This window comes from Plasmopara halstedii (assembly GCF_900000015.1).
Source record: "Plasmopara halstedii genome assembly, contig: Scaffold_1343, whole genome shotgun sequence".
Taxonomy (NCBI): domain Eukaryota; phylum Oomycota; class Peronosporomycetes; order Peronosporales; family Peronosporaceae; genus Plasmopara; species Plasmopara halstedii.
The window spans coordinates 881,870-900,092 of NW_020188258.1; the positions used below are offsets into that span (position 1 = coordinate 881,870).

Genomic DNA, 18,223 nt, shown 5'->3' on the forward strand with positions numbered 1-18,223 from the left:
ATGGAGCAATCAACGCTGCATTCCGCGCCGCCCTGCGTGGAAGAGTTGATCCTCTCAGGCTCCGATATAAATGTGCTTAACCGTACAGCACTTTCACTATGGCACTTTCGACAAATGGTGGTAGAGTTGGTGCCGTCTGTAGCTGCGTCCGTTGATCCCGAAGAAGATCACAGCCTTAGATCGCCCGATAAAGTCGTCGCGCCATATCCCAATCGCGGAATAGAATTGGGTGAGGGCATGAATGTAGCCGCTGTGTTGTATAAGGAGGATAAAAAGGCTTTAGATATTGGGAAGAAAAGTGTGGACGCAGAGTTGTCAGAAGATCACAGGAACTGGATAGATAGACCAACGCTGCGACAGCAAGGCAAAACAACGCACATAGTAGGACGCTTGACGCCGAACACCCGTGTTTCCGCTGTATTCGAACGATACCGATGCGTTCTCTGTCTAGACGCGTCACCATCTATATTATCCATCGACCCGTCATCTGGACGGCTTTTCTTAGACCTGCTGTACGAAAGTGTGGAACTTTTTATTTGGAGCATGTTGAGGCCTATGGAAATAGGAGGCGAGGCTTTTACTCCAGAGATCCATGTGTCAGTATTGGTGCAAGGAGCACTCGTTGAATCGCTTTGCGTATTGATGCAGGGTTACATTGTCACCCCACTAAATGCTTTAAAATTCTTACAGCTCATAAAGGAACGACTCCAGCTCATCGAAAACGACTGGGCACTTCTAACCCAAAAACGCGGTCAGTGGGGGTATTTAGGAAACGCTACACCAGCATCACTGGATTGGATCCTGCAAAACGTCGTGTTTGCACTCAATTCATTGCCGACAGATTGTACACCAATGATGGTACTAGTTACAGATGGCGTGGTGGATGTTCGGGATGTATATTCGTATGACAATTTACTGATGCAGCTCGTCCGCCATGATGTTCAGTGCCATTTTTTGAGGATCGGTGGTGGTGATGAGGATGAGCTGAACTTGACGTTTGGATTCGTACCAGATACTCATCTGCTGCGTTTTGTAGCTGAATACACTGGTGGTACGGTGTTTAATTACGCAGCGCTCTGTGAAGCCTGCTACGCCACAACGAGTATCTCGAGCAATGTTGTTCAAAAGATGACCGATTTACAGGATGCGTGTTTTGTTCGAAAATCGAGTGTGCACGCAAATTCAGCACCCGTGGTAAAGCTCAACGAAATGAATAGCACATCATTTGACAAACGAACACTGTTGCCTCTTCGGCCATATCGGATGTGGCGTGATAAAGTTCACGAATATCGTATTTTTGCCGACGTTAATCGTATCGTCGAGGCACGATTTCGTGAAGGATTCTTGATCAATAAGGTTTATGTCAGGAATTACCATCAGCCTCTCGTGACGGACAAAGGTACAATTGATTCCCCAGGTAGTAACAATACAGCGCCAAGCAACGAATCCACTAAGATTCTAATTGTGTTTCTACTCCAATGGAAAGAGAATGTATGGATCGAGTACGTAGTCTCATCTACGACTGATAACTCAGCGACACAAGCAGGATCAGCAGGTACTATACCGCACTTAGGCCGCCGGTCAAGCGGTCAGGGCATGAGAGGAATGAGTTCTTCATTTTCTACAAGAAAGGTGTCTACTATTGTTTCGAAGGATCAGAAAGCGGCGTGGAGAGAGTGGCACGTGAAAATGAATATCTTGGCGTACGCAGACTTTCTTCGTGCATTTAAAGACGCGATACAGCGCTCGCCAGTTGGCACAGACCGTGGTGGCTCATCCAGGGACTCTTCGGGAAAAATCTCCTTGTCATCGCCGCATTTTGTGCAAGATTTTATCCGTAATGTTCAGGATGTTGATCGTGTGTTGCTGCATCTAATGACGGCAACAGCTAGCATTAACGAGAGTAACGACTCGTGTGCTAGCCAGTTTTCTTTTGGAACAAGTACAAGTGTGGATTCTGTTTCAAGAACTTCTAAAATCACAAGCTCTCACCCAGTCTTTAACATCATTGGAGAGCTATCAACGGTGCTGTGGCATCGCTGGTTCACTGTGGAGCGGCTTGAAATTTTGTGCATCGTCAAAAGTGATGCGTGCGCCGACTATTTTTACAAAAATGAACTGCACAATGCAGTTGAAGGTGGCAACCAAAGCTCGCTTTTGGACACTTTAAAAATTACTTCACACCGAGCAATTCACACTAATGGCGTAAATGTGTATGGGATGAGCAATGGGCATATATCAATTGGAGTTGAAAGTCTTGCCGAGCCACTTATGGCAATACTAGTCAAGTGGTCGTCTCAGAAGCTTTCGCGGGACTTATTTTTGAAGTTTCTCCCACCAACTTTCTCGGACAAAGGTCATGCGCATCCTAGAAATAAGGCATCGCCAGCTTCGGCAACGACATCTGGAGGGGTCGCTCAACGGCGAAGACAACGCAGTCATACCGGTATGTCTGCAGAAGATGCTGGTAATGGTGACAATAACACGAGTACTAGCGAAAGCAATGGAGCCCTTTGCTTTGTGCGGCTTGAGGTTAAAAACAAAACGCTGTGCACTGTAAATGTGGCTTTTTTCGCGACGAGGTCATCAACTCGACGCCGTGTATTGAATGATCTAAAGAGTACAATATTTGCTGGTATAAATGAAGGTCCTGGGACACTTTCTCCAGCAAAGTTGCTCCCGCCGTTGCCGGCTGAGGTTTCGGTAATTCTTTGTCACCGTATGCTGAGCCGCTTGCTTGTTACCCACGACACCCTTCTCCTCCACGAACTTGACCAGACATCTGATTCTTTTGACTATTACACAGCATCGCCATCGTTGGGATCTGAGAAGGATGCAGGAGCAGTTCCTTTTTCATCTAAATGCTGTGGGGGAAGTGAGATGCAATTACAAAGAGTTTTTGGCGCTTACGTATGGCATTCAAGCTGGAAATGGGAAGTGGCGAACTTACAGACATTATTGGATGTGATGCGACGCCTTCATGATGCCCGTATAAGCTGTGGATTTTGGGTGTTGGATTGGAAAATGGATGAATGTGATGGTGGACAAAGTATTCATGCTGAGAGCGTGATATTTGGTCGAGAAATCTTGATGGAGGATGAGAAGGGACATACAAAGACGGCATTAGTGCAATATGCCCTTCGTCGAGTCTCAGATACATGCTTGATGACCTCTTTTTGGATGGAACCTCAGCATGGTACCGTCAAGACACAGTTATCTAATGAAGTTGGCCACCACGATACTTTGCATTGGAGTCTGAAACAAGCCATCGGGCACAGCATGCCGTTCGAAAGATATGAGAGCTATAGTGCACACCAAACCAGCATTGCTCGTGCTTCTACCCTGGTGCCTATTCCATCTCCAAGCCCCGAAAATGCTGAGCACAAGCCGTTAACACCAGAAAATGTGAGCTCTGGATGGCTCAAAAGCTCCACTTATCTAGGTGAAAGTGAACTGTTGCATCTCATCCGTAATTATTTCATTGAAAGTGACTGCCACCTTCTATCGTGTCTGTACACCTTCGATTGCATCATGAATTTGCGCGAGAACATTGAGATGTCAAATGCGTTGAGCAAAAATGCTGGTTGTGTTGTTGGCTCTAGCTGGAATATGGATAGAATAATGGCAGCAGAAAACGGTATGATTCTTCCTCCGTTTAGCACAGCAAGACTTCTATCCTCTTCAAAGCGATCATCGCAACATTTTTTGATGTACCTGCAAAGTGGCAAAAGCTCTATGAGGGCCGAAAATACGCCATTGGCTGAAGCTGTGCCTGCAGTATCAACAGCTAATGTGAATTTGTATTCAATGTTAGAGCTTACTCTCAGGGGCCTGAGCGATTGCGAGGTGGCATGGACTGACTATAATGGAGACGTTGTAGCAGATTCGAGCTCGACAAGCAACCTCAAAGAGGCTGATCAATTTTACTCAGTAGGAATGAACAGTCAATTGCCATTATGGTTAAAAAATCATATGAATTTGTCACTTCAGAAAAGCGTGCCACATCACGCTCTTAGCAAAGGAAGATGCTTTGCCAAACTTGTGAGCGATGATTGCGTCGTGTTGGCATTTTTTCCATCCCTGGACACTCTGCAGGTTAGAAATAAAGGAGCATTCATCGGTGAAAATGATAAAGGAATGTCAAGTACGGCTTCTGAAAAGAAGGAAGTACCCGAAAATCCTGCGCAGATGTTTTCAGCTTATGAGTCAGAGCAAGGAAAATCAAATCCACATAATGTGCGAATGTCAGTGTCTGCTGATGATATAGTCTTATACCAAGAGCGTCGGCGCAACTTTCGTGAAAGTTACAAGTCTTGGAGAATGGGACACTTTCAGGGGTCTCGTGATGAGAAACAAAGTTACGGTCGAGACTTTCGAAAGCTCCGTCTCCCATCGATGCCCGAAGATCATGAATTCTGTGAAGACGTCAGTCGTCGCACGTCGTACGGTTGTGATTTTCACCTCTTGATTGAGAGTAGTGGTGGACATCTTGGCTCAGGCTTTTTTCAAGTTGCCTTTTACGAGTGCTCCCTCTCCCAATTGGCCAAGAGCGTTCACGATGACAGCAGCGAGACGCTCGACTGCGTGGATCTGCCGCACACGATTATTAAACAGTTATTTACAGAACGACGTCATAAATCGAGAGATGAGCGGCCAACTGTACACCTTGATCGAGGTGGAATATGGAGGAAGGCATCCGAACGCACATCACTGGAGTCCAACGAAAGCTCACATTTTCGCTTGAGCTCTGAAACTGCACTTGCGTCTCATCGATTTCGCAAAAAGGTTAAAAGGGCGCATGAGCATAATTTTTCGCGTGGTGTTTACATGGCTCTGCGTGATGGAGGCACCGTTCAACATAGCGATCTGCTTCAGGCGCTGTCAAGCTGCGTTGAAGTACCCACGGATATTGATATTACGTTATTGTATCGTATGATGGAGACAGCTGCTGCGCATAAATTTAGATCGTTGAGCCCTGCTACAGCAGTGGTCTCAGCTGGCGTTGGAGCAGAAATCTTACAGGAAAAGCTGAACAAGTCTTTTGAAACTATATTGTCGAGTATCTTTGTCCCGATTCCTGGAACCAGGTATTACTATTATACGGGAAGTGAAAACACTAGCTATGACGACGTGACTGGGACTGAGTATGAGTTGCATGTTCTCATGGAAGAATTGGACGATGGAGATGGCGATGCTTATACTGAGCATAACAAAAATGATGAAGATAGAAGTGTTGTTGCTACCAATATTACTAAAAGTATTGATACTTCTTGCCTGGATGCAGAAGTTAGAGGAGATGCTGAAAGTACGCGTCGCAAACATGGTAGCTCAAAGGAAGAGGTATCAATTCCCATTGTGACTTCAACCAAGGATAATTTGGAAAGTGAGCATTACGAAGTGAATGTCGATGAGGATGCCGAGTTTAACAAAGAAGTTGCTGTTGCGACTTCCAGCTTTTCAGTTCCTTTCTTCTTAAAATTTGAATGTCTCTTTCAAAACAGCTCACGCGAAATTCGTTCAAATTCTGCCGATGCCCTAGCTGATAAAGTTATCGCTGACTCTGAAATGCTTCTCGATACTACCGCGCACGGTGACCTGCAGAAGGCGATGGCTACGCACGAGTACCTGTCATCGCCGAGCAGCCGTCGAAAGGAATTTAATGCTTTTTTGGAATCTTTGCGAACTAGTCAGTCCTTTAATTCAATTGATGTCACGCGAATCGCTGAGTCATTTACAAAGGTCCCCTCAGGTCGCATTGTCTTACGCTTGATAACGTTGACATTGCAGAATGAACAATCCGTAAATGGTGGCCGCCAGATGCCGTTCGAAATTGACAGCAGTCGGCAGGCTGGTAAAACGAACGGCCTGCGATCAGTTCGCTCTCGCAGCTATTCATTGTTACATCTGTTTCAGCGTCAGGTTCTAGCCCGGGTGCGAAATGATATTAAAGAATGGTGCAGCATGGAGATTCTGTCAATTTTGAGAGCAGCCAACGAAATTACTCCTGCCATTGGAGGGTTAGTGCAGAGGCTGTTCGACGATTTACCAAAGCATGCTGTAACGGAGGCAAAGTTTCCTCTAGATTTTGTAAGCCATAGTCAAGCGACACCCGTGAATCCGCTTGATCTTTTCAAATGCGAACTCGAAAAAGGTGACTTACTCAACGTTCAGTTTTGCAACGGCGTCTACTTTGTGGTAAAAAATAAAAAGGTCAGCGGTGAGGGTGACAACCATTCGGATACGAGAATTGAAATCCCTTTTTGGGCTTACTTTGAAGTTGAGGCCGACCATGTTTGTCTGCATTATCACCATGCGGACCAGTTAAGGCCGTCTCGTAACGAGTGTAACCGCTTGGACGTTTTGACCCGTCTTCAGCTTGGGGTTCGTGCTGCATGCCACCGTGTGAATCAGTATTTGTTATTGCTGCAACTTCACGAAACACGAACATGCAATGGTCTACTTTTACCAGCAGACGGCAACTTACCATCAAGTCCACATTCACCAAAGCGGCGAGGTGGATCACAAGGAGATCTGATACAAAGTAATGGGCAGGGAAATCAGTCCAATTTCTTTTGGCCTGGTCAATTCGAGTGCGACTTATGTTACTCTGCAATTTTTAAGCTACATGAACGCTTGGCACCTAACTTCGCACTTAACATGTTATGTACGTCAGCGCTGGAGCAGTTCCAAGTGCACAATCGACGCCACATGTTTGTTTATCGTGATCGTGACGGCCGTGTATTTTATATGAAAATCAGCATTTTTTACGACACAAACATTTCTCCTGACCTGGGTACCCAGACGTTCGAAGAGCGACAAGAACGACAAGAACGCAATAGCATTGCTAGATCGAATACTGGAGGAATAAACAACGCAGGTTTAACGAATTCATTACCAGCAACAGTGCCTTCTGGGGCTCCTTGCATTCGGCTCGAAGTATTCGGGGTATCTGACGCCGGCGAAGAAGTGACGCATGAGCTGTGTCGACTGCTAGAGAGGAAGCTAGATGAAGGAACTCAAGTTGTGCTCATGAAGTTGTTGGCGCGAAACACGAAATTCCAGCTGAGCCCGACTGACTTAGCGTTTCTATGCCCGCCTAAAGCAGAACCTATAAGTACAGTTGATTACATTCTGCCAGCTAAAGTAGCTGATTGGTGCACACTATTGCATTACTTGTCGCAAACACTCAAGTTGACACCGTACATTCGTCCTGTCACAATCGGTGAATCATTGCGCTTTCGAAATTCACGAGATACTGCGAATCTGGATACCCGACGCGTAAATTTAATACCGGCTAGCAGCACGTTCGGTTTGATTGACGAAGAAGTCCCCAAGACGACTGACCAAAACACTCATGAGCGCATCTTTTTACATGATGGCGCAAAAGCTCTTTCTTCACAGGATAGCGCTCATATACACCCCGCTTGCTTTGGTATCCACCAAAAATCATGGGCTGACTTACAAAAATGTTTAAGTTCAGCTGACGCGGCTACCCGATCGCCTGTTTTCTTTTTTAAGAGACCCAATGAAGAATCGGGGAGTTCTTTTAATGACTCAGCTTCTGGACCTGAAATCATAGCCCAGGCGTCTTACGTTCTAAATCTGAATCCAGACTTGCGACTATCACAAGGATTTTTGTCTCGAGTTGGAAAGGGGCTTGCTCTTACGCGGATCGATTTGATTCGGAGCACCTCACTCGAAAAATATCTGGGAGACGAGGTCAAGCGGAGTTCTTCACGTACGAAGCGTATGCACGACATTCCTGGACTTGGGGATTTGTATTCAGACGATACACTCTCCGAGGATGCTTCAGCTATCACGCAGTATGTGGTGCGATGCCAAATATGGATCCGGGGCTCCTTACATGCAAAAGAGGTGAGCCAAATCATGGAGACTTTTCTGGATGAAGCGTTGTACGATTTGCACTTAGAAGCGATTATTAAAAGATTTCAGTCATGTGGCGCCAACAGTGCGGAAGCGACTTGTATATCTGATCTTGAAAGGAGAATGCCTGCAGATGTAAACACACTGGTGACACTCCTAAAGAGTGCAAGTCAATTGCCATCATCATCTGTTACTTGCCTTGGAATGAATGTTAATGTCGCACCTTGGGATCTTGAAAATGGTATCGCGCAGATCCAGACCTTCTTGAACTGCCTTCCATCTCATTTACGGCCGGCAATTTATGCAAAGTCCCGGCGTACAGGTACTTATGAATGCGCTAATAGGCATACTTACTCGCTTCAAAACGAACCACCTCCACTCAAGTTTCGGCTGGTGGCGAAGCACACGGACATGCCGGAGAATTGCGATGATGCTGACTCGAGTGATTCGGATACAGAAACGGTTGCGACTGTGAGCTCTGCGCTTCAGCACATTGAACCGCTGATGCGAGCTGACTCTGTTCATTCTGAGACATCGGAAATGGATTCAGTATCGGGGAGGGCGACCTTCGCGTGGACATCTGCTGGTGCCAGCTCCGATTTAAGTTTAATCTCGCAAGTACCAACCGCGCTCTCGGCATCGTCGACGAATTCCTCAACAGTTGGAGTAATGGCAGGCCTAACCAATCGACCACACCTTTTGAATAAAGGGACATTTACAGAAAGAGACGTGCTGCTATATCCAAGCAGCAGCAATAGTTTTCATCGCCATCACCAGCTTTTGACGTCTTGTGAACACGGGGAGATCAAACGATCCTTGTTCTATGTGGTGGACTTGTCTACGAATAAGGGCCTACGCTTTCTCGGTTACAACATGAGCTCAGCTCTGGTAGAGGCCTTAGCTACGCAGTTGGCTCGTCTGTTGACATGGAACTCACTTCGTGAAAAACTATTGCGAAGTTTGTTGCTCGAAAAAGTCGGTCTTTCAGCAGCTGCTCCCTTGGGCGCTGTCGTATCACAGCCTCGTAATTTGTTCGTGACTTTCGGAAAGACGGAACAGATTGGAAAAGGTGTCAGTCAGAATCCAGTCGCGTTTTGCAAAGATTCCGCGGTGCACTTCATTGATTATGAAGCTCCTGTGCTGTCTGTACTGCAGTCGAACGAACGGTTTCCTCAAGTGTTGGATCCAAGTCATCTGCGCTCGATCGATGGCACCGCACTTGGAGTATATTTACGTGAGGCGCAAGCTCAACCGACTATAGAAGCACTCGACCCACAATACGCACGCCCTCGAGGGAGGAGTAATACAAATCTTAGTGGCTCTATTGGCTCATCAGGTATTTCAGATCTGACACGAGATGTACCTGGACAATCTTTGTCGCAACAGAGCTCACTTGGTATCGGAGACGCCCCAACCAACTTATTCCCATTCGGGACAAGCCGCAGTGGAATTGTTAGCAGCAGTAACGTCATGAATAGCATGACATCGTCCCCAAGTAATCAGATGATAAATTCGAGTGCTGCTTTGCCAAATCCTAGTGGAGATCGGGGTGAGACAACAGCTCGAATACTTGGGGGGGGGAAATCAGGAGCTGCAACTGCTTTGATGGCAGCTCGGGCGCGAGCGAGGGGCGGAAACAGCTTTGCGAATAATCGAATGGGTGGAAAACCGGCGGTAAATGCAGGAAATAGGGATCCCAGAGATCCTAGCGCATTCACAATCGTCTCTACCGAAGACAAAATCGCGCCATGGGATTTGCCTTTGACGAATAAGAAAGGGTCGAAATCACATATTTTAGAAAATGAGGTGGAATCGAAAGCGGACAAAAGCCGGGATGGTATTTCTCCCACGGTGTCACATGCGCAACATTTCACCGGATCGGAAAAAGTAGCAAATACTGGCTTAAAGAGCACGCCCAGTGGAGCAATTCGCCATGTACGAAGAGGATCCCGAAATCTCAGTTCGTCTATGATAGGATTAACGGCGTCTTCATCTTCGTTATCTGAGCTGACATCACTGACAGCGTCTACTCACCGACGACTCAATGACGACGCGTCTTTGTTGTATCAAGGCCGAGTCCGCACTTCCTGGAAGAAGAAATTGAAATGTGTATGGAGACCCCGTTTCTTGTTTTGTAGCCACACCAAGAGATGGGAAATGAATGTTACAGATTGCCGCCCGTTTCAAGAACTCGAAGAAGATGAAAATCAGCTTAACAAGAAACATTCGCCTCTTCAATTTTACTGTGCAGTTTTTCAAAAGCGCTGGGAAGCATATGAGACGCAATCAATCAGTCACACAGTGGACATGAAGTTGTTACAAAAGCTTGCGTCGTTGCGTGCAGAAGAAGAGCTGGAGGAGCCTATTTCAAATGATATTGTGGAGAGTTTAATAGAAAGCGGACATACCTTGTTACATCAACGCTTTCGAGCTGCTTTTGTGGAGCGATGGGAAACAGCAGAAATTATTAGGTGTGTTCCTGATAGCGACGATGCAGGAGTCCTGCATGCACTACAGTCATGCATGGAATTAATTCACTTACTTAGCTACAAGCGAGAGTTTGTGTTTGATGAAGACGACTGCGCTGTGGCGAAACTTTACACAGAACATACTGTCCTTAGCATGGATGCTAGTATCGGAGCTGACATCTGCACTATTAAGCAGCAAGTTGCTACAAACTTAATGCCGCTACGTTTAAAAGTAGTGCGCGAATTTTACAACGAATATATCGTGCATTTGCGCACCCTAGGATTTCGTCGGCTCTGGACATTGACGGCTGGTAGCCATGCACGTGCATGCTCTGACGTTTCCAATGCTGCAACAGCCGTTCACGAAGTTTCAGGTGAAGGAGGCTTTTCCGCATACTTTTATCATTCGGAAAGAGCTTTAGAAAAAATGGATTGCTGGAATTTGGGTACAAATCATCCCAATTTGGAGTCAGCCTCTATCGTTGTGCTTAAAGTAATATGCGACAACCAGGGTATGCTACTGAATGCTGTCCTTATAAGCACAAATGATCTAAAGCAGCAAGACATGTGTTTGCAGCATCATTTGGCTAGAAATGCCGGACAAAATGGTATTGGAGTTTCAGGAGCAGAACTGCAAAGGGTGACGTCGTGGTTACGTGCTCAACTGCAGACACAAGCTCTCATATATGGATTTACTATTCGTTATTTTCAGCAGCATTTGCTTCAGTGGTTGGGTGCCCTGTACAAGTATCGTCAACGAGACAATGGACAGAGTCAAACAGCTGGAAAGCCTTTACGTGAGAATGATACCCTTGCAGAGACGCCACCTCTGATCTGGAAAAAAATCTCCACTTTCCAAAATATTGTCAAAGGTCTTCAGTGCTTTTTGGAGGCTTTCCCGAACCCACCAGAAACATTTAAAGCCTTTACAATGTCGTCGCCAGCAACCATATATACAGGTAACAAGCTCACGACAACAAAATTGGCAGAGACTGAAGCACGCGAAAACGATAATAATTGTTTAGCTTTGCGCTCAGTAATGCACTCTCGGCGGAGTTCGACGAAACAGTTTCATCACCAGCCGTCCATTTCTTCGGCTTCATCTGAAATTGACTGCGCAGCAAAGTCCACACTGCCTTTGTCGATGCTTTGGCGAGACTGTGTACTCCGCATGATAACGTTGACGTTACCAAATTCCTTACTGCAATCAAATTGCTCGAGACTTATTATGCTACAAATTTTATTGCGGTACATCGCGTGTCATGGTTCGCGTTACAAGGTAATCGACTTACTGCAGTTTGGTACTCCGGATACAATTGCGTGTCACTCAATTACAGGAAGCTTTTTTCGTCGTCCTCCTAACGCAACACCGTCCACACATGGCTGCCTAGGAAATAATTCGAGCGGATATTCGCTAATAATAACAACGCAACCAGTAGCTTACAAGCCTCGTGACAAAAATTCGTTACAGCTTTTGCTTCTGAGGAGTGCTCCTACCGAATCAGGTTCCGTAATGGAGGTGCTTCCTGTTGAAGGTGCACTGGAAGAAGCTCAGCTTTTTACTCGAGAACTGTTCCGTGTCGCTGCTCAACACTATGAACGTGATCTACTGTGGTCTCGATTGCTGTACGATAACTCACGCGACCCCGGTTTTGACATAGCTCACAAATTGGCCCTTCCGTCAGATTTGTTCTGCGTGGAAGTCGGGCCTCAGCAGCTGGAAGAGTGTCTTCGGTTTTCAATCTGTACGCCTTTAGAGGCTTTGGATCCGCGATTAGACGAACTGCTTCGAGTATCTGATGTTTGCTGGCAGGAGCTTGCACTGCGACTTCGGGATATATATGCAGACCAACTGCGAGAGTTCCAGTTTCAAGAGGAAAATGAAAAGAGCAATCATCTACTTCTACTCTGTCCCAACGCGTTTGATCTGATTATCCACTTGACATTTATATCGCCGAAAGACTCAGAGAGGCAGGGCGACGACAGAATTGTGAGAGGTAACAAATATGACTGTATTGATTGTTTGAGCCAAAGTGATGACAGTTTAGTCAGCAGCTCAAACGAATTGTTTAAAAAAAGTGACTTACGCATGGAAATATGTCGCCGCGAAGAGCCTAGCAACAAGCAATTCACCTTTGCACAGCGGCGCTCTATCTCTGAATTTGTCAATAGCATCGTGCATTGGCAGTGGCGAAGTCTCATTTATGATTGAAGATAATTTTCAAGCATGACGATGCTAGAACTAACTGACCTCCTGTACATTAGTGCAAAAAGTCGATGGAGACGTATTTATTTCGGAAAAGGCCCAGATATAAAGTTGCACATGATATGATTAAAAGTGTTATGTTTGAACACTGCAAGGATAGCAACCATAAATATTGGAGTTTTGTCGTGACTGGCAAGCCTATTGAAATTACTATGATAACGATATTAAATAAAGTCTAGTGATTAAGTTTATGATCCATTTGGTTAATACAACTTTTGTTATTTCTGATAGCGCAGCGCGTAGTAGAAGTACGAGTTCGTAACATGGCAACGAGTGGAAGGTAAAGAGATGATAGTGCCTCAAAAGTACATTTGGCGGTTTGGCTGACAATGAGTGCACTTGATGCTAATATTTAAACCAGTCTTGGTAATTCGAGCGCAATACGAAGGATATATATATATATATCTAAATATTTCGAGAAACGACGCTCGTATAGACGTGTGCCACAGGGCCATGGATCTTTCCGTTGACCTCATCAAGCGCCGAAGTGGTCACTACGATTTAGAATTGGTCACGCTGTTAGATGTCTCGAGGATGAACATTTGCAGATTGATCCATTTAGAGCACTGCGTGAATCTCATGGAGCTAAACTTGAATCACAACGATGTACGTAGTGACATCGTTCAAGTTACTGATCTAAGGATATAATTGTCGGTGAAGCTTCAATCCTTAGAAGGATTGCCTCCTTTGCCATTGCTGCGCTGTCTTCACCTTTCCAACAATCGGCTTGCTTCCATAGGTCTGTTGATAAGCAGAAAAGTATGCGAAATAATGCTTATCTCTATACTATTTAGACAGCCTACCGAGCTTGCCTTTACTCGAAGAACTTCATGTGGCAGTATGTACGAGCTTCCCACAAGAGAATTTCATTGATCTTACTTATGTAGTGCTGAGTCAATAGAACAATCAGATTCAAAGCATCAACTTCGTCGAGTTGGCAAAAAAAATACCGAGTCTTCGAACTTTTGACTTTTCCGGCAACGGTCTGGATGATAGCAGTACTGTAGCAAAAGCGTCGGAAGTGTTTCCTTATCTCTTATTTCTGAATAATGAGGTACTTGCGTTAACAAAGCTCTTTGAAGTTTTATCGTCGGAGCAATTCGAGGTTGAAAATGGCGTGGTATCAAGTATCGAACTCGAAGAAAAGGTTGTTGCTACAATGGATGATAAGGTCGACTTTATCGATGAAACTACAAGTCATCTTGAAGGTTAGACTACATTTTGAAAAGCTTCTTTTCAGATAACCCGCATAATCTTTATTGTCTTCTATATGCCTGTGATCAGATTTATTGCGTCGATGTGACCAGACGATGGCAAAGACGGATCCAAAGCTAATACTTTCAGCTAGTCCATTCTCCGAAAGCCCATGAATATTACTTTTCCACACTAAATGATATGAATTTGCCTAGCCACTATGACTTCGAATATCCTTATATCAGCACCATTAAGATAGATTACATTTCGGTAAAGATCTTGACACGATTCAAACCCGTCCTAGCATTTCTTCTTCACTTGTTGCTGTAGCATTTCCAGAACCAGCGACGTCGAAAATAGATTTGCGGCACGTTGGACACGTCGAATTCACTAAAAGCCATTCATCCACGCACTCTTTGTGAAAATGATGAGCACACGGCAACACACGTAGCGACTGAGATGGTTCATAGTCATTGAGACAGATACAGCAGCATGCATCCTCTGAAGGAAACATACTGGCTACATACGCCTTGGTCTCCAACTGGTCAATTATCTACCGCATAAAACAGCACAATATAAGTTTTCAAACAATTGTCAAGTATTTTTAATGCTTATCACCTCTTTCGTCGCTCCTTTTCCTCTCATTGGATCTTGTAATCTACTAAGAAGCCGAATGACACAAGGTAGACAGAAGCAGAGAACAGGCAGTAGTGCTAACAAAAGTAAACAAGGAAGAAATATCTTGGCATATGAAATAACAATCATCCATAGCGCTAATTGATACATAGCTGATCCATCGTCACAACGTGCACCATCACTAATGACCCACATATTTCCAACTAAAAACCAAAAGAGCCCAGCAAGATCTAATCCGTATTTCAGCTGACTTAGAAACGTCATGTATTGTTCTCGTAGTCTAATGGCACTATTACTCGTTGCACCATTAAGAAAATATAGTGTCCATTCAAGCAATAACGTGAAAGTCAAATGAATTGTATGTAATAGTACCCACACTTGAATACGATAACACAACGTTTCGCTTTGCCAATGTAGTACCAAGAGGACAATAGCTGCTACAATCTGTGGTACATTGACAATAGACAAAGCCCACATAATAAGACGCGAATTCCGTGCGTCTCGAGCTTCCTGTACACTACTATTCAGTACATTAAGACGCACAGCGTGGGCTTCATCTGGAGCTGCTGGTCCCCTCCCAACACCCGCAGTAGCCAACAGTCGTGCACGAGATGGAGATGTTAATGAACTGCTATTTGGAACTGTTGAACGCAACGCGACACGCTCTTCAGAGCTTGGCATCGTAGAGGCTGACGGATCAGAGGTCTCAGGCATACAGGTAGTGAGTGAAGTGTCCCCTTTTTTTAAGCTTTATCGTTAATTACAATTTTGGAACATTGACGAATTTATGTTCTGAGTCGGAAAATTCCGATAAACTGACTTGTTGCACGAGAAATGCATCAACGGTGAGGCGGCAATTAGTTTGACTAGTACTTTCATTGCTTTTTGAAAATGTTTTATCATTCCTGTGTACAGTCACGAAGTAGTAGTAGAATTCTTTGTCATGTATATTTGATTTGAAGTGAATTCAATTTTGAATGATAGTGACCGCCATGTGAAGAATAAGCGCTGCGGATCAACTTTAATGATTGCAAGAAACATGGAGTCATGGTCATCTTTATCGCCGAGATGTAATAAAAAAGGGTTAATTTCATGCCACTATTATGAAGTGGTTAGGTATTCGGCTTGATCACATATCTGCAACTCAACTACCAACTTGTTATGACTCTCTGTTACCTTTAGGTTGCAGAACAAGTGAAAGGTTTCGGAGCACTTCATACGATGTGATGTTGTTCAAAGCATAGCTTAATTGGAAAGGGTTTACGAAAACGGGATCAAAATCCTAATAAATTAACAAGCGTAAAGAAGTGGCGACACTTTACTAGGTCCTTGTGTTTTCTATTTCCACGCACCATAAATGTTTTGATTATACTATAATCTGCCACTCAGCGCCATGGATAAGAATTCCATATGGGCGATTTACTTCTTATGCGACCACTTGCCCTAATTTTTGTGCCCAATCAAACAGCTGACATTGCACATCGATCCATGTGTCATAAGGCCTTCGAAGAAATCTGACTGCTCAGCTTATACATTATTTGCACTAAACAAATATAGAGCTCTGCATAAAAAGAGTCGCAATTTTCTGTTCTTCTAAAAAGACGCAATTTCTTATCGATACAAACAAGCGCTTTGTATTTGATTGATCTTTAAATTTGATGTTTGTTTAAATTTCAGATGTATAGTCTTTTGCAAGGCTTTGGTGATAGTGAAACAGCCAACTGTTCCACTTAGGTTTTCTTTTGAGGTTTCGGTATAATAGGTGAAACCTAAAAGCCTATGAACTCGAGAATTCCTTGAGCCTTACCAGCAGGACTATATTTCATCAATTAATCGTGAGAGTAAGTTAAAATACTTCATTCTTCTTTTTGCAAATTCAGACAAAGGCATCATTCATCAATTTTTTTTGATAATGACAAATGAAAAGACAACGAAAAGTTGTGTCCAAGAAATGCAATCAAAAATTGCTAATCATTGGACAGTCACACCCAAGTCATGTTCTCCCGAGCAATATGATGCAGAAGAATGGCTTTTTACCTTCTATCTTGGCAAAGATCGATACTACTCAACACATTGTCTACGATTCTCACGTTGGTACTTATTCTTTGCTAGTTTTTTGGTTCAATTCTGTATTGGATCATTATATTCATGGTCAGTTTTTAATGAACCGATTGACATCCACGTATTTGACAATCCAAAAGCTGGTTTAGCTGTTAATGCCTTTTACATTGCTGTCGGCATCTTTGGCTCAACAACAGCAATTATGGGACCATGGATTGAACGTAATGGTCCTCGCTATGGTGTAGTGCTTGGCACCTCGTCATTTCTTCTTGGTCATGTGATTGTATCGATTGGTTTAGCATACAAAAGTATCGCTCCAGTTTATATAGGATATGGTTTATTCTGTGGCTTTGGTATGGGTCTTTGCTACATTGCTCCAGTCTCATCTCTACAAAAATGGTTTCCTGACTACCGAGGTACAGCCTCAGGATTCGCAGTTGCTGGTTATGGTGCTGGAGCTGTGGTTTGGGCAAAAGTATACCGTCCGTGTATAGAAGCTGTTGGTGTGTCATCGACGTTTCTGGCTGTCGGCTGTGCTATGGCTGGTATCATGTACTTCTGTGCTATTGTAATGCGAACTCCTCATCTCGAATTTACAGTTGGTGGTCTTAATATTCACGGTGAAACTGTGGATGAATATGTTACGTCGATTGAGGATGCTGAACTAAGCACATCCAAGCATCGTTACGACTCTGCAGCGTCAGAGAACGATGTTGACTTTGCCATCACCTCGAATGCACAAGTACGCAAGATGACATTGATCGATGCCATAAAGACTCCAGACTTTCTTTGTATGTATGTGATGTTCTTTGCAAGTCAAATTTATGGACTGGTTGTGCTATCAAAGCTTTCCAACATGTGCACCGATATCTTTGGTCGAACTAGTGATGAAGCTGCAAATATTGTATCGATTAATGGTGTTTTTAATTGTTTCGGGCGACTATTCTTTTCGTTAGCATCGGATCTCGTTGCTCGAAACTTTAACATCGAACATGCTTTTGCTCGCAAGTGTGTCTTCTATACGACTATGAGTTTACAAGTGATTATTGTGGGTACGACTCCAGCGTTGATTCGTAACAATGAGTACACAGCGTTTGTTGTTGAAATCTTTATATTAACAGCAAGTTACGGCGGTGGGTTTGGCACTATTCCGGCTTTCCTGACTGATATGTTTGGTGCGTTTAATATTGGAGCAATGCACGGACTGATTTTGACGGCCTGGTCAATTGGTGGTGTTGCGGGTGGCATTACGTTTAACAATGCCTATAGTAGCCAGATTGAAGCTGGTTTGACAATTGGTGAGGCGTATATCGTTACTGTGAATAATATTTTCATCATTATCGTTGTTGGACTATTCGCATTGTTCTTGGTCCGTACGAACCCGGTGGACCGCTTTGGATCTGGTTACCACTTTAGCATATTTGGTCGAAGAATCATCAGTATAAAGAAAGCGGCAGAACCGTCGAAAAAAGAATCAACGTTTGAGTTGATGTAAGCGTCCAACTTATAACATGTTCTGGGTTTTGTTTTTTGTTAAGTTATTTCTTTCAGTCTTTTACTACTAATCTAAGTCGACAATTAAGTAGGATATACAAATATAATCGTGCAGCACATATTTGAAATCCGACGACGCTTACTTACTTGATTTGCGAGTATTGCCATGTTGGAAGATTGTGCGAGTAACCGCTATGCGATTTAAATGAGTATGCATCAC

At 44.2% G+C, this 18,223-nt stretch overlaps 4 protein-coding genes across 4 annotated transcripts; 3 read left to right on the top strand and 1 right to left on the bottom strand.

The window, feature by feature from the left end:
* Positions 1-12,564, top strand: PHALS_01199 (uncharacterized protein; the record flags this gene model as incomplete). The annotated part of the gene is made up of 2 exons (XM_024731017.1): positions 1-2,989; positions 3,155-12,564. The coding sequence occupies 2 exons, from the start codon at positions 1-3 to the stop codon at positions 12,562-12,564; spliced, it is 12,399 nt and encodes a 4,132-aa protein (XP_024581237.1).
* A 507-nt stretch (positions 12,565-13,071) lies between these two features.
* On the top strand, positions 13,072-13,988 carry PHALS_01200 (Protein phosphatase 1, regulatory subunit, and related proteins; the record flags this gene model as incomplete). Its single annotated transcript, XM_024731018.1, has 5 exons — positions 13,072-13,224; positions 13,279-13,357; positions 13,413-13,456; positions 13,520-13,826; positions 13,903-13,988. The coding sequence occupies 5 exons, from the start codon at positions 13,072-13,074 to the stop codon at positions 13,986-13,988; spliced, it is 669 nt and encodes a 222-aa protein (XP_024581238.1).
* A 113-nt stretch (positions 13,989-14,101) lies between these two features.
* On the bottom strand, positions 14,102-15,162 carry PHALS_01201 (uncharacterized protein; the record flags this gene model as incomplete). The annotated part of the gene is made up of 2 exons (XM_024731019.1): positions 14,102-14,365; positions 14,431-15,162. 2 exons carry the CDS (start codon positions 15,160-15,162, stop codon positions 14,102-14,104), a joined length of 996 nt encoding a protein of 331 aa, XP_024581239.1.
* Positions 15,163-16,360: 1,198 nt separating this feature from the next.
* Positions 16,361-18,004, top strand: PHALS_01202 (major facilitator superfamily; the record flags this gene model as incomplete). Its single annotated transcript, XM_024731020.1, has 1 exon — positions 16,361-18,004. One exon carries the CDS (start codon positions 16,361-16,363, stop codon positions 18,002-18,004), a length of 1,644 nt encoding a protein of 547 aa, XP_024581240.1.
* Between the last annotated feature and the right edge of the window lie 219 nt (positions 18,005-18,223).